We start from the raw sequence: 12,401 nt of genomic DNA on the forward strand, positions 1-12,401 counted from the left end.
TGTGGATTTTGGCATGAATTTCATAGTGGGGAAAAGGGTGACACATGCAATGATTAACCAGGAGACATCCCTGGTAGTCTCATGGGATATCAATGCTATATTGACAAGCAAACAAGGAGTTTTGCTGACTTGGCACCCAAATGCCAAGCAAAACCCCTAACCTATCTGCTCTAATTAGTATTACATTATTCTAAACTGTGCTCTAAAGTAATTAGAAATATGTCCTGGCATCATCTTCTCACATGTTTTTGAACCAGTGGGTTGGAGCAGGAAAGGAGAGATTCTGAAAACAACCTACAAAGATGAGTGATTGGCCCCATATACAAATGAGATGTGATCAGAATATAGAAGAAAATCCAAAGTTTATCATACACATCTTCAACCAAAAACTGTGGACACAACCCAACAGCAATCCTAGTTAGAAAGGATCCAAAATCAACTCTACAAGAACTTAGCTTCTCTTTCTACTGAAAATTGGAACAAGGAATGAAATACCTAATCACTCAAAAAAAAGGGGGAATGAAATACCTACAGATAAGTGGATATGAAGCTACCAGAAGTTGGCAAACTCATCTGAGAATTGGAGAGAATTCGCTAATATCAAAGCTGTCACAACCTTCAATTGATGCCCATACATAAAAACAAAATTGAATATACAGACTGCCCATCTGCCATTACTAAAAAGTTCTCGATCTCTTCGAAGAACCGAATATCAGGAACACTCTCTAATGGAATCGAAAATCCCTTCGTAGTTTGCAACAGATGAATCCGATGTGCACCTCTCCACACCCTCGTCGAACAGCATCTCTTGGTAGCGGCATTCGTGGCTGCAGAACGCTTTCTCGCCTCTGAAAGATTTGAAGAACTATTAAACTTTCAGCCCTTTATATTTAGAAACTAAAGGAGAACATACTCCTATGTTAACAAGAAGACAGCTCTACAGATGTATATAAATCAAGAATCGAAATAGGTAATGATGGAGAAATATCACAAATATCACAGGGAGGGCATAAAAAAGGAAGCACTTACCCATGTAACCTGTTATCCACATAGTTAAAAATGGATACACACAAAGTAAAACCAGTTTTGGTTTACACCAACCCTGTAAAGTCGAGAAAGAATATTTTCTGAACAATGAAAAAGAACAATCAAAATTGAAATTTATGTAGATTTCAGGGGCATTACACAAGAAACCTATAGGGAGTTCCACGTGAAAGCAAAGATCCCACATCGGAAAAGTGAATGGATGTGGATGGGTTTATAAGTACTTGGGCACCCTCCCCTTAACGGCTAGCTTTTAAGAGGAAGTTCTATCCGGTTCCCAACAAGTGGTATTAGAGCCAGGACGTGGAAACTACAGCATGCCCTCAAGGATGCAATACAAAAAAAATTCCTCGGGGACGATCTCGTAGTTTCTGCGTTGCTCCCAAGTGAGCGGCGAGATCGTCCACGTTGCTTCCACGTGGAGGGGGGGATTGCCGGGGGTTGCACACAAAAGCAAAAGATCCAACATCGGAAAAGTGGATGGATATGGATGGGCTTATAAGGACTTGAGCACCCTCCCCATAACAGCTAGCTTTTAAGGGTGAGTTCTACCTGGGTCACAACAAGACCCTCTTAGCCATTAGAGGTAACAACTGTACTATGTATTTCTGTTATGGTATGATTGATCAAGCTCCGAAAAATGCTAATTTCTTTAGAAGATACAGAAACAGATGGTGAAAATCATTCAAGAAATTTATACAAATCAGTGCAGGAATGAACCACCTAATGAAACGAACCCTTCGTCTCATGCCAAGGCTATGGCTTTTGTGATTTAAGGGAGCATAATATTCTCAATTAGAAAAGAAATTCACAAGTAATTTGATTGATATGATCCATGGATTAATTTTATATGCATCATAAAGCCACATAAATTCTGTGAAGAAACAAGGTTCCAAATTTGATATGAATAGAGGCTAATAAGAACAATGAAAACCCATTAATGTCCTCAACAGAGTTTAATATCTGAGAAACAATTATAACATAATCAAAGACAAAACTAAAAATTAGGGAGAAATGATACCTATACATATAAATGTCCTTCCCCTGCCCAAGATTTTTCTTGCACGCGTAGCAGAAACTGAGGAAATTGTCTGAGGGATAACTCGGCGAATCATTGAAGAAACAATTCTCCTTCCGAGAGGCCGAAAAACTAGCACCACAATTTTCGACAATACAATTATCAAATATATGAGTTGTTTTTGGGTTCGGACCGTAGGAGATCACGCAAGTATAATCCTCTGAGAGCTCCATCTCGCTAGCCGAAAGACAACCAGTGAAGACTCGAGGAGAAGTTGGCAATTCAAGACCGGAATTTGTAGATCCCAATATAGAGTTGTGAGTGTTGATACCAAAATCCAATGAGGGTTGAGGAGAAGGGGTTTGGGAAATTGTAGAGGGCGAGAGAGGAGGGATTTGGATTTTTAGCTGTGAACCAAACAAAACCATTCTACTCTCTGGTTTGGAGAAGTTATTCTCACGATTTTCGTCGATAAGAGAATCAACAATACCAAGTCCAACACCTCTTGAGTCTAATTTTTCCCAAGGGTGTTTGTTTTCAATGTAAGTGTATGGGGATTTAGGGTTCCTATCAGACCAAAAGGGATTTCCAACACTAGAAAAGGACTTGCTATCTAGTATTGAAGTTGGGCTCATCATAGATTCAGAATCTGAAAAACCCTTTGAAGAAAAACCAGTAAACAACTTTGGAGAACTGAAAAAAGAGGATATGGGTTTGATATATACACCAGTGGGAGATGAGAGAGGGATTTGATCAGCCATGCAGTCTTGCTTTCTCCTTCCTGTTCTAGATCTCTTCCTCAGCATACCTAAATCAGAAAATTTTCTCAGAAACTCAATCAAGCTCATAATATTTAAAGATATTTGAAAAGAAAATCATATGGGGAACAAAAGATAAAATTATTGAACCCCCAAAACCAAAACCAGAAAATAAAATATCCCTCAGCATAGCGTCTTCTACTTTTTCTCAGAATTTAAGATGCATCTGCTAATCAATAATACCCAAATCAAATCCCCCTTCTTTATTTTTCTCAGAAGCTCAATCAAGCTCAAAATATTTAAAGATATTTGAAAAGAAAATCATGTGAGAAACAAAAGACAAAACTATTGAAAACCAGAAACCAAAACCAGATATTTAAGATGCCTCTGCCAATCAATAATACTACCCAAATAAACCCCTTCTTTATTTTTCTCAGAAACTCAATCAAGCTCATAATGCTAACAGATATTTGAAAAGAAAACTACTGAAAACCCAGAAGAAAAAACTACTGAGAAACAAAAGATAAAACTATTGAAAACCCCAAACCCAAACCAAAACCAGAAATTTAAGATGATTTTCTAATCAATAATACCCAAATCAAATCCCCATCTTTATTTTTTCTCAGAAAATCAATCAAGCTCATAAAGAATAAAAGATAATTAAAAAGAAAATCATGTCAGAATCAAAAGATAAAACTGTCAAAACTCCAAATCCAAAACCAGAAAACAAAATCTTCTGAGCATTAAAAGCAAATAGAATCAAAATCAGGTATAACAAATAAACAAAACCCAGAATCAGGAAAAGGAAGTTTTTTGAAATCAAATGTAGAACACATGCAAAATGATTCGAACTCACCTCCCCTGAATTAAGATTTTTCTTGAGTGATCATCTGAAAAGGCCCATGAAATTAAAAAAGGATCTCCTTATGCTTCACCATTAATGGGTTTTGTTCCTTCCTCAAAACCCACATGCAGAACCAAAAAGACAATCAAATCCCCAAATCATCAAAATAAAAGAAAAAACCCCATTTGGGTTTTGCTCTACTCTCCCAGTTCCACAAAATGGGTATTGGTGGGTGAAAGGTGGGGGAGATATAAAAGGAGGTTTGCATAAAAATCAGTGAGCTTGGGTGGTTTTCTATAAAACCTCCATTATAAGAGGAAATAGCGGTTTTTATGAGGAGGGATTTGGACAAAAGAAGGATGGATAAACTTTGCTTCTTTTGCGTAAAGATGAGATTTTTAGCCCTTTTCAAAGTTCTCTGTATTTGGCATTGCTGTTATGAAACACTGAATGCGAATATAAACAAACACAGACTCTGAGAGGGTGACGACACTTTTACGTCCATTTTCGCCACCCGTACACTTTGTTAATTTTCAACTGCACACCCTCCTCCTTATTGATTTTTCTAACTCTAGTTAAAAATGGGGAAGGATTTATTCCTCTTTTTAATCTGAAAGGGTGTCTAGGTGAAGAAAAGGGGATGGATATTTTCATCTCGGCTCGAATCGGCCTTGCTCAACTCAAAGTGGCTTAGCTCAGCTAGTTAGTAACTGCGCCTATTCTTGATGCAGATATTTTCTGTGTAACCCATATTTTTTGCGTACATTAGGGGTATAAGTAGTCAACAGTAGGAGACAAACATTTGATCTACCTACGACTTACATGATAGAATATGGTTGCCAACCTCATACAATAGCGGGAGGGGTTGTCATTGAAGAGAGAGGAGGCAAAATTCTACTTGTCAAATGAGAAATTTGGCATGGACAGTATAAGGAGGAGACATGGGTGCCATGTCACCGGACATGCAATTATTATTCCTAAAAATTGTCTGGTAGTCTCTAGGAAAGATGCCAAATTGGCAACCAATTACCCCAACACTATGGGCACGTTAGGCTGCTAGGAATTTGTTTTCGTGATAAGTCAGACATCTTCAAGTGTGAAAACCCTGAAAATCAAGAACAAGATCTGGATATCTTCAAGTGTGAAGACCCTGAAAATCAGGAAACAAGATCCCAGAAACGGCTTTGTTCAAAACCGGATCAATATTTTCTGGATTTTTAGCAATTTCTCATTTCCGAGATTTGGTTTCCTAATTTTCAGGTACTTAACACTTGAAGATGCCCGATTTATCATGAAAACAAATTCCTCGCAGCCAGACGTGCCCTCTAAAGTTATCAAAAAATTTATTTATTTTACTTGGGTAATCCTTGAGGATGCCAGGCATGTGGCAACCATACAGGCCCCAAGGCAATTCCAGGCAAATCAATGTGAAAATGATCAATTACTCCAAAATCTTAAGTTGTTATTTATTCTTTTATACTTTAACACTCCTCCCTCATGTGTGGCCTCTCTTTTAGGATTGGCCCACACATGGCACATGTGGCCCCCTTTTTGGGTTTGGCCATTGCGTATGAATTTTTGCTATCAAGCAGGTTTGAACCCAGGTATTTGCTCCGATATCATGTGAAACTACCATATACTCCAAAAGCTTAAGCTATTGGAGAAGTTGTTCTTTAATCTTTTATACTCTAGCAATCAAATGCTTGTCTATTCTCTGTTGACTTCTTATTCCACTACTCTCTTAGTATATGCTGCACACCCAACAAACCTACCAGGGGTTTTTGCTTGCATTTGGGTGCCACATCAACCAAAAGCCTTTGTTTGGTTGTCAACTCAACTCTACCGCTATTTGGTTGCCGGGTTTTTTTTGTTCCTGGGAGTTATGTAGGAGAAAAAAATACCTTGGGAGATAGGTGGGGAAAAAAAGTCCTAGAAGTATCCTGGTAAAATAAAAATCCCATGTTTGGTCGACCGGATTATGGTGGGAAAAAAAAAATTTGTTTGGTTGCTTGAACTGTTGGGTAGAAAAAAATTCTTCTCAAGCTTATTTTTGGTTCCGGAGTTTATTTTTGTTCCTGGGGTTATCTTGGGATGGGATGAAAAGGCAATCATTACAAAAGTGGGATTAAAAAATTCACCCCACAAGTAATCATTACAAGAGTGGGATTAAAATAAACATAGTGCCAAAAGGCAACCAAACATGGGATGGGACCAAAATTTAACTACCGTTTGGTTGCCAGTTAAATTTTTGTCCCAGGAAGAGTTAGTTAAATTTTGGTCCCATCCCATGTTTGGTTGCCTTTTAGCACTAGGTTTTTTTTAATCTCACTCTTGTAATGATTGTTTGTGTCGTGAATTTTTTAATCCCACATTTGTAATGATTGCCTTTTTTCATCCCATCCCAAAATAACCCCGGGAACAAAAATAAACTCCGGAATCAAAAATAAGCTTGAGAATAATTTTTTTCTACCCAACCGTTCAAGCAACCAAACAAACCAACCAAACATGGGATTTTTATTTTACCAGGATACTTCTAGAACTTTTTTTTTCCCACCTATCTCCAAGGGTATTTTTCTTCTCCCACATAAGTCCCCGGTAACCAAAAAAAACCCGAGACAATGAAGATTTAGCTGTCAACATAACATTGAAATGAGACAATGAAGGATATCTCTGCTTAATCAATGTATATTGGGAATGATGATTTTGCTTGGATTTACCGGGAAAGATAACTTTTTTTCACCTTTTCTCTCTTCACTCTCTTTTCTGTCCTCCCCGTACATCGGTAATCATACTCCCTACCACTACTCTACCATGTTGACAACCAAACACTAGTAGCTCCATGGAAATTCAAGACTTGTCTCCTTCACGTAGACCTAAAATTTATTAGCACTGATCCCAAAGTTGGTTTTTGCCCTGATAACCCTACACACTCACAGAGAGAGAGAGAGAGGGAGGGCAGTTCACGGTTCTGTAGAGACGTACAAGTCATCATACCCTGGGCCCACCAGACTCCAGTTACAAAACTTCACACGCCACGGCGTCTTTTTCTTTTCTTTTCTTTCTTTCTATCCTTTCTGAATTTTTGTTCAGAACACTCCATATTTACAAAATACTACCACGGAGTCTTATTGTGACGAAATTGAACACTGTGGGCCCCATTTCATTTCATAGGATGATCCAAACCCAAACCATTCATTTATTGGGCCACAACAAGAATAGGATGTACCCCGAAAATCATTTCCTTACTATGATCCTAGCCCTACGATCTATAGGGTGTGTTCGTGTGAAGCCAAGTATTTTTCAAAATGTACTGTGGACCCCACTTCATAGGATGATCCAAACCGTTCATTTATTGAGCCACAACAAGAATAGGATGTACCCCGAAAATCATCTCCTTACGACGATCCTAGCCCTACGATCTGTACGGAGACTGCATATTATAAAAAAAACTCTATAAATCGGAGGGCTAGGATCATCCTATGGACATGATTTATGGGGTCCAACCTATTTATGTTGTAGCCCAACAAATGAACGGTTGAGATCACCTTATCAAGTAGGCCACACGGTACTTATTTGAAAAATGCTGTGTGAAGATGCTAGTGTATTTTCAGCAAAATACATTAGGAGGAAAACATATTACTGGGCTCCAATTATCGGATGATCATCACTATTCAATAAATAGGCCCCCAAGTTTTCTCCTCCGTCCGATTATCTTAATCCTTTGAAATGTGGAGACTCTTAACTAGGGAAATGATATTGGGACCCATTCTTTTGATAATCATACTCCCCCACTATAGTAAACAGTTATTGAGAAATTGGAATAGTCCTGCTAGCCTGCTAGGTAGCATAACAATGACTCCAAGTGGGGTTTACTTGTGCTGAAAAAAATACATGATGTATTGGGCCCACTTCTACGGGTGTATTCCTTATATGGTTGCCAATATAGCATTGAAATCCCTCAAGACTCCCAGTTAATGTCACTCTTGTCCCCCTTCATATGAAATTCAAGCCAAAATCCACAAAAAATCATGGAATTTTTTGTTTGAATTTCTTGGGAATTGTGCTTTTTCTCCAATTACCCCTCTCTCTCTCTCTCTCTCTCTCTCTACCTCCAAGTGGGTTTTCTACACACATGTGTAGATAAGTTATCTACACACTAGCTTAAAATACAGTGGAGGCCCACATTGTTTGGGTGATCCAAACCATTCATTTGATTGGTCATCACATAGATAGGGTGTCCACAAAAAATAGGCTCCATAGGATCATCCTAACCCTTCCAACTGTGGAGGCAAAAAATGGACAGATTTGTGAAGGTTTATACACATCCATTTTACCTCCACAAATCGTAGGGTTGGGATGATCCTATGGAGCTGATTTTTTATGGACAAACTATCTATGTGAGGGCCAATCAAATGAATGGTTTGGATCACCCAAACAATATGCCCTCTACTGTATTTTAAGCTAGTGTGTAGATAACTTATCTACACATATGTGTAGAAACCGTTTTCTCATATATATATATAAGAGAGAGAGAGAGAGAGAGAGAGAGAGAGAGAGAGAGAGGAAATGGTTTGTGAGCAGTTGCTCAGATAAGCTGAGCAAAAATCAGGATGGGGTGTGTACCAAAAATCAGCTCCATTGGATCATCATAACTCTTCCATTTGTTGAGGGAAAAGATGCACAGATTTGTGGACAAACAGTATCTGTCAGTTTTTTCCTCCACAAATGGACACCCTAAGATGATCCAATGGAGCTGATTTTTGGTACACATCTCATCCATGATGGGGCCTTCCAAATGACTGCTTATGATCACCCCCAAAATTTGGATCCCCTATGGTTTATGAGCTTTGCTCAGATAAGCTTATCTAAGTAGCTGCTCACAAATCATTTCCTCATATATATAGCAAAAGAGAAAAGAAAGAATTTTTTTATTTATAAAAATCTGTGGATTTAACACATCAACATAGTTGTTTTTTACCGTTTAATACCCTTGCCAGATATCTATACATAATATCTATGTCAGGGTATTAAAGTCATTTTAAGAGAAAATCTTACAAGAAAGTCAACATTTGTGACTGTTCTCATTTAAAGTCATTTCTTCTATATGTAATTGTCATGTTTTTATGCATTTTTTTTTTAGTTTTTTCTATAGTTGTCATATAAAGATACCTTTCTCAGTATTTTTTTCCGTGGTTTTTCTACTTTCTAGCCTTTTTTCATAATTTTTCTCCAAAAGACTTAGGGCATGATTATTCTTATGCGAGCTACCTTTGCAGAAGTTGTACTTCGGTGCAGTTTTCATCACGTCAAGAATAAGACAAATCTCTAAAAAAGTCACATAAATGGCTAACATCAAAGGATGGGCGAGAAGTAGCATTTTGCGAATGTGGCTAGCAAATAACTATTAAAACAATAAAAATCTTAAAAAAATAGAAAAATTCAAACCGTCCATTCGATGTAATGGAAATTTTTGCCATTGCGCGGTGATAAATTCACCCCCTTCTATTCACCCCTATTTGTCAAAATGGACTATACAACCCACACCATAGGATGGTCCAAACCGTCCATTTGTTGGGCAGTGATAAATCCACCCCTTCTATTCACCCCTATTTGTCAAAATGGACTATACATCCCACACCATAGGATGATCCAAACCGTCCATTTGATGGCCACCATTGGACGGTGATAAATTCACCCCTATTTGTCAAAATGGATTATACAACCCACACCATAGGATGATCCAAACAGTCCATTTGATGGCCACAGTGTTTCTGTGCAAGTTTATATTTAACTAAAAGGTAATTATAATTTGTGTACCATTTGTGTCTATGGAAACAGATTTATTTGCTTACTATGCTTATGGACAATGATGTTATGTGATACTCCAATATGATTCCCATAATTGATGTTGCTTTGCCATTAGAATGAATGCCAACATCTTATTTCCAACGAAGTCCACCATACAAAGATTCATTGCATTTTTCATTTAAGCCCAATTTTCACATCAATTGTCTCTTAAACCATTTTGTATTTGCTTATCAAGTATATTTTACTAGGTTATATTTGCTTCTAATGATTAATCTATATGAAGGACTTCAAGCTGTCACCCCAACATACATTGACCTACATGAGCTTCCATTGTTTCCCAGTGATATTTGTTCTCCAACTTGATTAGAACCAAGGTTTAAAATTTCGGTTTCAGACCTTGAAATTTCAAATTCTCAACTGAAAATTTGAAATTTCAGTCGAAATCTGGTACAAAAATAATAATATTTTATTCATTATTAAATTTCGGCCGAAATTACTGAAATTTCGGAATTTCGGTGAAATATTAAATTAATATTAAAAAAAACAGATTTTTATGTCAAATTTCGGAAAAATCGAAATTTCGGCCAAAATAAATGACCATTTCAGTTTTCTGTGGTTTCGGTGTCGGTCTCCACCGAAATCCGAAATTTTGGTGAAATTTCGGATTTCGGTCGAAATTTAAAACCATGATCAGAACAACTTGCAATTAACTTCTGTAGAACCTCTTTAAGTTCATGTTTAAATAGATGCTTTATGTCTAAACTGAGTATTCTTCAATCATGTAAGAACCAATAAATGTCAAAGATCACCGCAAACCAATGTCAAATATTGCTTTATTTTTCCATTTTATAATGTCTTAATCAATATGCAATGTTATCAGTTATTTAATTTCTCTATTGTCAATAGTTTTAATGCTTCTTTTAATTAACCATTATATTTTCTTCGCCGCCCGTGTATCGCACAGATTTTTTTTACTAGTATATATATATATATATATATATATATATATATATATATATATATATATCTGTGTGTGTACACACTAGCTTAAAATACAGTGGAGAGCATATTGTTTGGGTGATCCAAACCATTCATTTGATTGGCCCTCACATAGATAGGGTGTCCACAAGAAATCAACTCCATAGGATCATCCCAACCCTATGATTTGTGGAGGTAAAATGGACGTGTATAAACCTTCACAAATCTGTCCATTTTTTGTCCCCACGGTTCGAAGAGTTAGGATGATCCTATGAAGCCAATTTTTTTGGCACACCCTATCTATGTGAGGGCCCATCAAATGAATGCTTTGGATCACTCAAACAATGTGGGCCCCCACTGTATTTTAAGCTAGGGTGTAGATAACTTATCTACACTTGTGTGTAGAAACCGTTTATATAGAGAAAATGGTTGCTGCTAACGTTAACATAAAATTAAGGTGGGGCCACATTGTTGGGGTGATCCTAAGCATTCATTTGAAAGGCCCCATCATGGTTGGGGTGTGTACCAAAAATCAACTTCATTGGATCATCATAGGATGTCCATTTGTGGGGGTGAAAATGGATAGATATTGTTTATCCACTAATCTGCCCATTTTTTCACCCCACAAATGGACACCTTAAGATGATCAAATAGTGCTGATTTTTTGTAGACACCCTATCCATGAAAGGGCCTTCCAAATGAATGGTTTGGATCGCCTCCAACAACGTGTGTCTGACCTTGTTTAAGCTAACGTTAGCAACAACCCTTTGCTATATATATATATATATATATATATATATATATATATATATATATATATATGAGGAAACTGTTGGTGCGCTTAAGCTCCCCAATCATAGGGGTCCCACATTTTCTGTGGTGATCCAAACCATTCATTTGCAAGGCCTTATGATAGATAGGGGGTGTACCAAAAATCAGCTCCATAGGACCATCCTAACCCCTCCATTTGTGGAGGACAAAAAATGGGCAGATTTGTGTCTGTCCATTTTTGTCCTTCACAAATGAAGGGGTTAGGATGATCCTATGGAGCTGATTTTTGGTACACCCCCAATCTATGTAAGGGACTTTCAAATGAATGCTTTGGATCATCCTAACAAAGTGGGCCCCCATGTGATTGGGCGCTTAAGCTCACCATAAGTTTGGTGAGCTTAAGCGCACCAAGAGTTTCCTCTATATATATATATATATATATATATATATAGGTAATGACACCCCCTACGACTATTCTCACAACCAAACACTGCATGCCACTATTAATTAGGCCACTACTCTCCGAGGTAAATATCCACGACCAAACATCAATATTGGATCGTGATTTGATAGTGATAAGACATAATAAATATAGGACTTGATTAGGAAATAAATATGATGGCGGGCGTTTGCGGGCCCTATTGGAATAGCCAAGTCCAGCGAGGCGGAAGTGCGGGCTGCACATCAAGGGATTAAACTATTGGCGGGGTTAGATCTCAATCAGTTCTCACCCTTTTCTTTGGCGATTCGCGGATTTCTTCAACGAGATATTTGATATCGTGGGCTGCAATCATTTATCCTTCTGCCATATTTGCAAATCGGCCAATGGTGTAGCGGATAAGTTGGCAAAAAGCGGAATTCATCTTGAGTCCCTTGAGTTTTTTTATTTTCTTCATCCCTGATTGCTTGTAGGATTTTCCTTTTGTTCTTTGATTGCAAATCTTCATGTTCAAAAAACAATCAAAACAAACAGGGCTAAGATTTACACCCAATCATTTGAGATTATGGCAAACAATTGTGATTGCTAAACCTATTATTGGACCCAAATTTAACTCAAATTTAAACGTAATTTTGAGCCAAATAATCAGTTGGGCACTCACAACCAATTGTCAAATAATAGATTATAGTTGATGCAATGTTTTGGTAATCGGCGGAAATCACCTAGTCACTTCTATTTTAA

General features: G+C 37.5%; 1 protein-coding gene across 2 annotated transcripts; it reads right to left on the reverse strand.

The window, feature by feature from the left end:
* Positions 1–321: 321 nt before the first annotated feature.
* On the reverse strand, positions 322–4,113 carry LOC143885130 (NAD(P)H-quinone oxidoreductase subunit, putative (DUF581)). 2 transcript variants are annotated; one of them, XM_077389136.1, is made up of 3 exons: positions 3,677–4,113; positions 2,066–2,870; positions 322–865 (listed from the first exon to the last, which is right to left on the reverse strand). In XM_077389136.1, the coding sequence occupies exons 2-3, from the start codon at positions 2,866–2,868 to the stop codon at positions 619–621; spliced, it is 1,050 nt and encodes a 349-aa protein (XP_077245251.1). In that variant the 5' UTR covers positions 2,869–2,870; positions 3,677–4,113; the 3' UTR covers positions 322–618. The 2 variants fall into 2 exon arrangements, with proteins under 2 accessions (XP_077245251.1, XP_077245252.1); XM_077389137.1 differs by having other exon boundaries at positions 322–848; positions 3,677–4,112.
* Between the last annotated feature and the right edge of the window lie 8,288 nt (positions 4,114–12,401).

Source organism: Tasmannia lanceolata, unplaced genomic scaffold, assembly GCF_043159265.1.
Source record: "Tasmannia lanceolata isolate RefF3 unplaced genomic scaffold, GAP_Taslan_0.1 ptg000008l, whole genome shotgun sequence".
Taxonomy (NCBI): Eukaryota; Viridiplantae; Streptophyta; class Magnoliopsida; order Canellales; family Winteraceae; genus Tasmannia; species Tasmannia lanceolata.